At 39.3% G+C, this 11333-nt stretch overlaps 1 protein-coding gene across 1 annotated transcript in view; it reads right to left on the minus strand.

Moving 5' to 3' along the window:
* Positions 1-11333, minus strand: part of dlgap2a (discs, large (Drosophila) homolog-associated protein 2a) — a 151285-nt gene that overhangs the window by 13475 nt on the left and 126477 nt on the right. Inside the window, exon 8 of the mRNA XM_059352644.1 lies at positions 8366-8751. Coding sequence (XP_059208627.1) covers positions 8366-8751 — 386 coding nt within the window. The remainder of the gene's footprint in view (positions 1-8365; positions 8752-11333) is intronic.

Here is an 11333-nt window from a genome sequence, read left to right on the forward strand (position 1 = left end):
TATTGGTCGTCTTCTAGCTTGGTTGTTTTGTCCCTTTTTGTAATAGTTGTGTGTCTCCTTGTGGTGATTTTGAGTCTCTTTGTAGCTGATTTGTTCCTCTTTCTAGTCATTTTGTTTCTCTTTGTGGTTGTTTTTGCCCCTTTTCATAGTCACTGTGAGTCCCTTTGTGTCTTTTTGCAGCTGTTTGGCATCTCTTTGTAGTTTTATTGGTCTCTTTATCACAGTTGTATGTTTAATTGTGTTCATATCAGTCTCTTCCTGGTTGGTATGGTTCTTTTTTAGTGACATTTTGTCAGAGAAGGCAAGTAGGCCCCTGACACTCTGGGTCCCTGGATCTGTGCCGATTCAATAATCTATCCATGCTTGACTTTGCAAATGCACTCAGCTTTACTGAGCTGTTTAGCATCATTCAGCTCATTGCTGTGGTTTTACAGCCCATATCTTTGCTATTTTGGATCACTCACACCACTCTAATCAGCATCTTTTCTGAACACATGCAGTGCTTTTAGTGATAAAGCTCTGATCGAGCCGCTGTATGTGACCTGCCCATCACCAAACATGAGACAGACAAAGTTTACTACTAGCTGGTACATACAGTAGCAGCTGAAGAGCCAGCTTTTTTTAATAGAAGTTGGTTTTGACTAAACAAAAGCTGAAAGGAGGTGGCCAGAAAAAGGTGTAAACAGGTAACTGTTCACTTGCTATTTCAAAAGTACCCCAAATATCTTTCAAAACCACAAAGAAAATACTCACTACTTTAAGTTATGTAGTATGGATGTGTCTTTGTCAAGTACGCACAGCTGTGTGATCACACAGTGACAGATAGGGCAACATAAGTGGATATTATTGGATGGGAAGGAAGAATGACTGATGGTGATCCCTCCTGCCCCTGCATGGCTGTGATTCTGATCCAGGAGCCCTAGCTCTGAGACTCTTTATGGTTGCCTGCACCACTCCCACGAGCCCCATGTCTCCTTCCTGTTTAATTTCTTTGCTTTCACTTCTGTCTTTGTCTCGTGTTCACAATTTTCAGCTGGCTTACTGTCACAATCTTTTCCTTTCTTTGGCTGTCTTAAGCCTTTCATTGTCTTTTTTTTGTTGTCCGCTAATCAAAAATATGACAGTACTGAGTGGCTGCATATTGAGAGCGACATGTGGTTACTGCAACATGTTGGTTTATGACCAAATACTAACAAAATGATTGACATTCTCATCCTCAGATGTAGTCTCAGATATACTTTGTGTTTGGTGCTAATTAGCAAACATTAAAGGGGTAGTTCAGATTTTTTTAAGTGAGGTATCTATCCTTAGTCAGTAGATGGCGGTTGGCATGCCCCCAGTTTGGAGAAGCAGGCAGGAGGACTGGCACGCAAGCTTGCAATGCACTGCTGTGAACATGGGTTGCAGAAAAAACATTCTTAGCCATTCTGGAAAAAAAAAAATCAAGTACTTAAAGTGTACAATATATTCAGAATGTTTTCACTGCTTTACCTTACTGTCAGACAGCCCTATTTGAGCTAACATAGGGAGGAACTGAAGCCGTTCAATGCTCTCATCAAGGCCACCAGACTCCATTGACAAAAACTTTAATTTTACCTTGCAGAACACAAGCGTTCCTTGTCTCCCGTTGCCTCGATCGATTAGTCATTTTGTGTTGTTGTATGAATGTGGTGCATCACAAGTAACACTTTAAAATACAAAAATGACATACAGTACAACAATACAACAGTATAATAGCACAGACAAACTAAATAATTGAGGCAGCGGTAGGACAGCAACTCCTGTGTTCTGCAATTTAAAATTACTGTATTTGGTAGCTTTGATGAGAGTAAACTAACTAAACAAACAGCTAACTAAACAGCTTCAGTCCCCCTCTGTGTAAATGTTAAAATGGTGAAAATATTGTAAATATAGCTTACATTTTTTAAGGCAAGTGGCTAAACTAAGTTCTACTGCAGCCCCAGTCCATATCAGTCCATTTCTTAACTTCAGTCATATTTTTCCTGCCTGCTTCTCCAACCTAACTATGGATAAGTGCTTCATACAATGACCACTTGAAAATATCCAAACCATCCCTTTAACACTGCTGCGCCTAAGTAATGCTTCAAAGAGGAGAGTGTCTGATATGCATAAACCTTCAGCTCAATGTGATATTATGACTATAAGAGTGAGGCACAGGTTCAAAATAGGCTGTGCTTCGTTGTGATGAAATCTTCCTTTATTGTCAAGTGGTCAGTGTTAAAGCTGGAGAGTGACTTTTTTGGAGAGCCATTTTGTATTCTGTCAGGCCGTTTGGGAGAAGCTGTTAGCGGGGAGGAAATGAGTGTGGAGCTGCTTGCTGAGGTGACCTCCATTACTTTGTGTTAGAAAGAGAGCAAAGTCCACCTCATGAAAAGAGAATGAGTTTCATGTCTGTGATGGATGAGGACAGACGGAGGACAAAACATCCAGGAGGCTGTGAGATTTATGTCCAATAGGCTTACCTAGCCTGAAGATGTTTTGGTCCACCTACATAGAGATACACCAACGTGAACATACACACATATAAACACACACACTGCCTCAGTAATCACAGTACCAACGTCAGCACAGCTGTGGAAACTGTGAGCCTCAGCGAAAAGTTGAGCAGGGCCGCTGTGCCTTTCATCCAAAACACACAAACACCACCTGGTGTCTTCTCCCAGCCGATGACTGTGTTTAAGGTTAAAAGCTTTGACTTCCCTCCTTATGTAACCTCATTACGGCTCCAATTAAAACTATTTTTGTAAATACATCAATCAGTGCTCCAGAACACAAACATGTCTCAGCTTTAGGGTGCATCTAAGGCAACTATAAAGAGCTCCTTAAGGACTGCGGTAAGTCAAACAACAGCGCATCCACAAGGTCAAAGATCAAAGATATGTTGACCTCCTCTCAGAGAAAGGAAATGGAAAATCAATACAGAGGCAGGCTAATTCAGCTTTATGATACTTCCAGTAGAAGGCGAAGCAGACTGATTGAACATGTGATATGATGTTGATGCTGAAGCCATCTGCAATATAATGAATCAATATTTGCAAAGTCCCAAGAGCTGTAACACATTATTGTCATGTCATTTAACTATTGAAATCTGTTCATAAACAGGCAACAATATGGATTATGAAGATGCTGCTACCAGGTGATAACAGCACTGTACGAGTATAGGTTGGTTTCTAATCTCTTTTCCTCATGGGACCCCATTACTATCATTGAGTAAACTGATGATCCTTTTTTTGTCTCTTTTTAATTTTTATGCATCTTAACAGTGTTACTCATCTTTTAGGGGTCTTTATTGATAATTTCCCTGTCTTTTTCTAGTAATTTTGTGTCTCTTTTCAGTTGTTTTGTTTCTCTTTGTGGTAATTTTTTGTTTTTTTGTGTGTGAGTATAGTCATTTATGTCTCTGTACGGTTGTTATGTAACTCTTTTTTTGTAATTTTGTGCTTTTTCATGTTGTTTTCTGTCTCCATGTGGTCGTTTTAATTGTTTTTTTTGCTTCCATCTTTGTGGCTGTTTTGCATCTGTTTGTAGTCTTACGCGTCTCTGAGGTCTCTTTTTGTTGTCTTTTTGGCTGTTTTGTGTCCCCTTGTATTCATTTGTGTGCCTTTGCATGGAGTGGCATTTTTCAGATGAGGGCCAGGGGGTGCCCTGAGACTTGGGGCTCCTTGGTCTGTGCTCGGTAGGCCCGTTCAGTAACTCATACAGTATATGCTCTTGGATGCTTGGATGGTTGGATGGAGCGTTACTACACCTGCACTGGTAATTAAAAGTGCTTATGGACTTAACACACATCACTGGAGCCAATTTGAAAGTCAATAAAATTCTCTGTCGCTCGAGCTCATATGCGCAGTTACATGCATACAAATACATTCACTTGCTCCCTGGCTACTCCATCCTTTAACTCACCTTCACTTCTTTTAAAAGTTTACAGTGTCCAGCTTTTTTTTTGCCCCACACTTCTCTCACCCACACTCTATCTGATCTGTATTCTCCTCTGTTGGAAATAAACAAGCTAAATCAAAGCTGCATGCGTGTTGATTTAGAAAGTTGGTGCCCCAATTGCGTGTCGCCTACCGTGAAGCTTGGTGAAGCATGACAATGAGGTTTCCATGTTTCACTTCTGCTATTTAAAACTCATCGGTGTGGTTAGGTGCCCCTGATCATCTCTGGATGACTGACTGTGACTAACAAGGAACTGTAGGTATATTTAATTTCTGAGAGAGAAATTAAAAGTTAGAGTGGTACAGTGAAAAAGAGGTAACGTGAGTGAGGAAGTAACGTGATCAATAAATGAGTCAGGGAGTGAATATTTTCGTCACACAGTAAATAAACGCACAATTATTTTGTGTTTTGCATGTGAGTGAGTAAATCAAAATGTCTACACAAGGCCGGACACTATTGTTTCCTGATTCAGCTGATTTTCCCCAACGCCTACTACATTCAAGGCTTGCACTTTATGTATTTTTATTTTATTTTTTAAACAATATTTTTTATTAATTTTTCACTTTCACAAGTAAAGGATGGTTACACAATATGGTTCACATAAATAAAAAGCAAAACAAATAAACAAAAAAAACAAAAAAACAAACATCAGCTCAGATCCGTATAAATAGTTTTTGGGGTTACAGTAATAATGTGTAGTATGAGCAGTCAAGAAAATCCCTGCAGCATGATATTAGAGACACCAGGCTCTACATAGTTCAAATAGGGTTCCCACACTGTTTTTGAATGCAATATACATGTAAGGTACTCTAATGACACTAGATCAAATACCACCCTTTGCCAGCCTTTAACAGTTTGTACTTTTTCATTAATCCACCGCAATAAAATATTCTTCCTCGCTGCATAGGTAAGAATACAATACAACCTCTTATTATGTTTGGATGTTAAGCGTTGGCTTGGGAGACCCAGTATGAGAGACACAGGGTTCATCTCCAGGTCTAAGCCCAATATCTTCTCTATTTCAGATAATACATTAAACTAGTACATTTGCAGTTAGAGTACCAATTTCTATCTTGCATTTAAGGCACATGGGTGAGAGAGTAGGATTGAACTGATGCCTGCAGTTGGGTGATATGTGCATTCTGTGTATAATCTTTAACTGTATTGCTTTGGTACAATTGCAGACTGAAATTGATTAAGCATGTGTCCAGATATCCTTCCACTCTTCATCATCAATTATGATGTTTAGCTACTTTTCCCATGTGCCCTTAAGCCTCTGCAACCCAACAGGGGGTGTAAAATACATAGCTTTATAAAATAGACCCACAGATACCTCTCTATCTGTTAGAAATAATAATTTCTCAACAGGGAGCTTTCATGGTTCTCAATCAAGGTAGTACTGTGCAAGATATAATGCCTTATCTGCAAATAACGAAAGAAGTCATGTCTGCATTAGGGCTTGGATAATACCTGGTTCCACAGAGCCGGAGCTAACATCCATGCTCGGTATCTCAGGTGAGGCACTTAGCTCCCCCATACTTTCAGCATTAACAGGAGTTTTCTTCAAAGATTTTTTCATGTTTCTGGGCATGTTGTCCGAAGCTTTTGAAAAATAATCCTCCAGGCTCATGTTAAAACACTTCCCGTTCAAAGTTTTACAGTTTTCACCATTCAAATATGTAGATTAGAAATATAAACTGACAAATGCCACCGGAGCTCACTTAGCCACGATGCTTACTCTACCCCGCCATCTTGTCCCCCGCCTCTATGTATTTATTTCAATGAGACATCAAGTGTATTTTTAGTATCACTTTAAATTTTAGCCACACATTGTGTTTGGTCTAACCACTTTGACAGATTGGGGTGGATGGCCAGAGTACAAAAGCTATCTAATTTAAGTTGGATTCTAGTAACCAGTAGGGAGGCCCATTAAAATTTAACTAAGACATAAAATACAGATATCTAAGGTGTGAAAATATTTCAGGCCCTGTAATGTCCCCTGTAGTGTTTGATTTAAAAAGACATTCCTCAGTTTCCCATACATACACATTGAATCTGTGCTGTACTAACTTTTCTGGGCAGTAACAGCAAGTTAAAGTGTAAAATCCGTGGCGGAGGTTTCTCATCAGGATAAATTACAGTACAACACTTTAATAGGCTGCTAGAACTAATGTGTTGGAGGCTATTTTTAATTGCTCTCATTTACACATTACAGTGAAACGTAATGTCTGGGCAAAACTCGCCGCTGGGTATTTTCTAAGTTTGAATGTGATACAACGCAGCCAGTGCAGCAGGATCACTTGACTTTGAAGCGATCATTTATTCGCTGGCTGACTCCCCGATGGCAACATCAGACAGTCAGTGGCTTTTGTGTAATTTGGGTGTTAAGCAGATCTCCAGCCAAAGGACTTTCTTAATATCACCTGAATAAAACAGTAATAATTACCCTTTCAGGTATGTTTGAAATATATTTTTTTTAACAGCGCCCAGTGACATTCAAACAGCCCCAGAATGAGATTAATAAAGTGCTGCTTTTTTATCTTCAAATATTTGAAAGGTTTTCAAGTTCAACTTTACCCTGGACTTTGAGTAAATAGCATAAAATACTGAGTATACAGATGAGAGATGTGGATGTGGATGACAGTAATGAGAGATTGTGGTACTGAGAACTGAACACTGTGAACCGAGAACAATACAGGACAGCCAAATGACTACTTTCTATGCACAGAGTAAGAGAAGACACCAACAATGGCCCTCATTCACTTAGGAGAAACAGACAACAGAGGTGTTTTTTTGTCTTAAATTTGTTCTCACAAAGGGTTCAAAGAAAAGTCAATATCAGATTCGTGAAGGAGTTCTTTAAAAGAGGAACTGTTCATACCTACACTCTTATAATGATGAATCTCATTTCAAGTTGAAAGGGCGAGCCACTTGAATGTATTAAACCACCCGATCGGGGGGTTATCACACTATGAAAGGGTGTTTTTCTGTGCTTATCATCCCATAAGTATGAGTAGGAGCCTACTTTACCTTCTAGTAGGTCTATAGGTTGTTATAAGCTCACTCAATAGCCGGTTGCTGCTTCCTTACATTTCATTTTCAGGCTACAAAACAACTAGGGCAGAAGTTTGTGGTTAGGTATTGTTAAAAAAAGTTTTAAAAGTTCAAAAAATGCACGTAGATGCCAAAAGTGAAAAAGTTTGGAAGACGATGTTAATACTAGAGGTGACATTTTTACATTGGTTAGAACTCTTTTTTATTGCCAATTAGGTTTTTACGTACAAATAATTTTACGTACAAAGAGGTTTGTTTGAGACTCCCATCCTGACAGCAACCTTTCATGCTTTATGTTACGTATCCTAGCTTCCCCCTTTGCTTTCATGCTCTGCAACGTCACTTCTGCCTTAGTGTCGTTCATAACTACTACGGCCCCCAGAAGGTGTAACCAACAATACATGTTCATATAGCAGCCCTTTGAATGAGCTGATGACAACCTGTTGCACCTGCTAGAAGGTAGAGTAGGGCCCTACTTACTTACATACTTATGGGAACAATAAGTCCTGATAAACACCCATTCAATAGTGTGATAACACATATGCATGTGTAAATGTATAGACAGCCCTGTTAGCAAAGTCAGAACTACGCTATTTTAGCCCTGTAGACCATTGTATGAAATGTCGTCCCTTTGTGGCAGCTCACAAAGGAGACATACTACACATCAACACTGTTGAGTTTTACCAAAGCTCCATTTTCAGTGACCTGTAGTGCTGTTTGTATGTGGACAAAAGACCAAAACACACAGATTAAAAGAAATGTAAATGTGGAATGTATATGCTTCACACAATAACCTTGATATTCTGCTTTGATAAAAGACTATAAATGGCCCTGAGGTGACGTGTGAGCTGCCACAGATTCCTCACTCTTTATTATGCAACCTTTAGACAAGCAAGTGAAGATGAACAACACCAGAACCTCAGCTTATATTAGAGAATGAAAGAGACAAATCCAAGATAAAATCACACAGCGTGGGAGGTGGAGAGAGACAAAGAGAAAAAGGTAGAGAAGGAGAGAGAAGGAGAGAGAAGGAGAGAGGGAGCGTGAAGAGATTGGAGAGAAAGAGAAATATGTACAGTAAATGGGGAGGGAGTGAATGAACCATGGAGTGAACTTCCATTCACTAAAACCTGCTCCAGCATGAGTTGAATCTTAATTGATGGATTGCGGTAAGATGACTCACTCTTGCTATTTTTAGCTACTGGAAAGAGAACACTGTTTCTGAGTTGAATATGTGTGTGTGTGCGTGTGTGAGTATTCTGTATTGTGCAACCATGCATAGGGTTTGAGTTGTAATTATTTTTAGCACTCATTTAATGCTATGTGACATCCTTATCCAGACAAGACTAACCTGTATGCCTATAGAGGACCGAGGGGTCTTCAAGTACTCCTCAGCCTTGGACACCAGGATGGCCTTGTCACAGGTGAGCACCGAGCTGTGGCTGTCTGTGGACGGGTGTCTTTTTCCAGACATCACTCCGGCCGCCTCCATGGCTATGGTCACAGCCTTGGCGCTGTCCAGACTGTCGGTGGAGTTGTAGAGGGCCCTGCCGGGGTTCAGCCCCAGGGTGAGGCCGTCTGGAGCCCACATCCCACCATGAGGGTGCCTCCCCTCGTGGTAGGCGTCCTGGGTGGACTCGGTGCTGCTCTGAGCCGTGATCGAGATGAGGGGTTTGGAGGTGGTACGGGGCGGGACTGGAGGAGGGGCTTTCTTGTAGTTGGGTGTGTAGTTGATGGCTGGAAAAGGTGGAAAGACATAATTTTTGTTAAATTATTTACATGCTGCATTTGTGTTATTGTGCCACTGCCATCATGAAGTTCCATATGTACTGTTTAAGTGCATTTACACATTATTTCACGGTCATAAAAGAAAACAACAAAATATCATTTTGTTACATTTTCAAGATTTACCAATAGGAATGTAATATATACATCAATATAAAGCTCAGCCATTAAAAATATTCGGCAATTAAAGACCTGTTCACCAACTGAAAACCAGAGAATATTCTGTAAAAGTGAGTACATTTCCAACCATGCACATAAATCTTGCATTAAATCATAAGTATTCCCTCTGGTGTTTGACATCCTCCTTTAATGAATTCTGTGTTATAAAGGTTAAAATAACATTGACACAATACCATTCTCAACCTCTCCCACCACACACGTGCCTGAAAGGATACAGCGTTTAACATAACTTTATTATTACCTAAATAATTCATTAAGAACAAACCCAATAATGAGTTAGTCTGTTTGGAGACAGTACATGTTCATACTGAGGACATAACATCAACATTAAATCACTCTACAAAAGGCTCAATAAGACCTGGACACTCTAGTTTTAAGTATACTCTAACAGAGTTAAGTAGTGAATTTATTGGGGACTATTTTTAGTGGTGGATTAATACACATTTAGAGCTCTAGTTAGTATTTTTGAGGGCAGGATGGTGTATGTAAAATCAAATAAAACAATAAACTCCAGTGCTTTAGATTATGGTAAGTGATAATAGACATGTGTTTTGATTTAATGTATCATTATAGAGTAGATTTTTCACTATGTAATGGCTATGGAATAACGACACCATCTGCATTTATTGGTTCCCTATAGTCCTCGCTTTCACGATGCAATTGTGTCTGCCACTGGGTATGATCTCCTGGTAAAATGACAGCTCAATTTACAGCACAGTGTAGCCAAGGGTTATGAGTTGTGCCTATACTTATGAGGATAATAACATAACATAAAAACACAGAGTCAGAGTCTGAATCAAGACGGCAAACTCTTATTTTTTTTTAGCATTTTCAAAGGCACAGCGTTACCTCTTATGTTCTTACTTTCACATTGTGTGACTTATACACTGGATCACTGCTTACCAGAGATGGACAGTGGAACAGCTGGAGTAACTGTGGGAACTCTATCCAGCAAAAGAAAAAGACTCCTGTAAGAAAAACTGTCTACTTATTAATACCACTGGGTGTTTTACTCTGCCTTTATCATAGCACTGAGATCAGACACTGTTTCCGGTTGTCGTTCTGATGAAGATTTACCCTCTGGGGGTAGGAGCCAATATCCGGACCAAGACTTTCTCTTGCCTGAGTCCTTGTTTACAGTTGGACTTGAGAGATGACATCTACGACCAGCTGATGGGTTCTAGCGTGTTCCGCGTCTTTATTTCTCCACATGGGCTTATTACACCCAGTCAGCTCAAGTCTGCTCAAACATGATTGGCCATTATCACTCAGACCAAAAACAGAAACCAGAACAGAACAGGAAACAGAATCATTTTTTTTTCTCCAAAGTAATTTTTGGGCTTTTTTTAAGGCCTATTTTTCAGCTTTATTGGATAGTGGTAGAGACACAGATTGAGGACCTGCAGGAAAGAGCTCCAAGTCTGATTTGACCTTGGGTCCACTGTGTTGCAAGTTCTAAGCCTTAATGGTATGCGCTCTACCAGTGAACCAACTGGACTCCCCAACCAGAACCAGAGCTTTTGATACTGAAATGGTCCAGATGCTTTCAGATTCTGCATTCATATGCAGATATTTGTAGATAGAGTTTAGAGAGAAGATTTGTTAATAGGCTAAATTGGTAGTTTTCATGGATTTGTTTGCATCTGTCCATCTAGCCTACATATTGCTAATAGTACAGGTGCATCTTAATAAATTAGATTATCATGGAAAAGTCCATGTCCAGTAGTCAAGTCAAATAGCCCCAACCAAGTATTGAGTGCATATACGTAGATGGACATACTTTTCAGAGGCCAACATTTCCATATTAAACATACTTTTTAAAATTGGTCTTTTGTATTATTAAAAATTTTTGAGACACTGAATTTTAGGTCTTCATTAAATGTTAGCCATAATCATTATAATTAGAAGAAATTGAATAAATTAACACATGAAATGTTTCATTCTGTGTGTAACATATCTATACTAGGTGTTATTCCACTTTTTGAATTGAATTACTGACATAAATAAACTTTTCTATGATATTCTGATTTATTGAGATTCACCTGTTAGTTTCCTCATCAGCTAGTAATAAATCTACTCTATCCAACAGTTAATAGGAAACATGAAACATGGTATATGTGCGTGGAGCAACATCTAAAAATGAACATGTGGCAGAAACGTCATGCAGGAACCACATATTCGTCCCCATTAATCATATGACAACAAGCTGGTTATGGAAAGTGCTTTCCAATGTATTAGCAATTAATATTATTGCTTAATTAACTTACTTTTATTACTTAATGACCCCATTAGCATGGTCGAGCTAATATATCATGGTGATTGTGATGGGACATTACGCTGCAACCCCATTTGTT

This window comes from Centropristis striata, chromosome 16 (genome assembly GCF_030273125.1).
Source record: "Centropristis striata isolate RG_2023a ecotype Rhode Island chromosome 16, C.striata_1.0, whole genome shotgun sequence".
In the NCBI taxonomy this organism is placed as follows: domain Eukaryota; kingdom Metazoa; phylum Chordata; class Actinopteri; order Perciformes; family Serranidae; genus Centropristis; species Centropristis striata.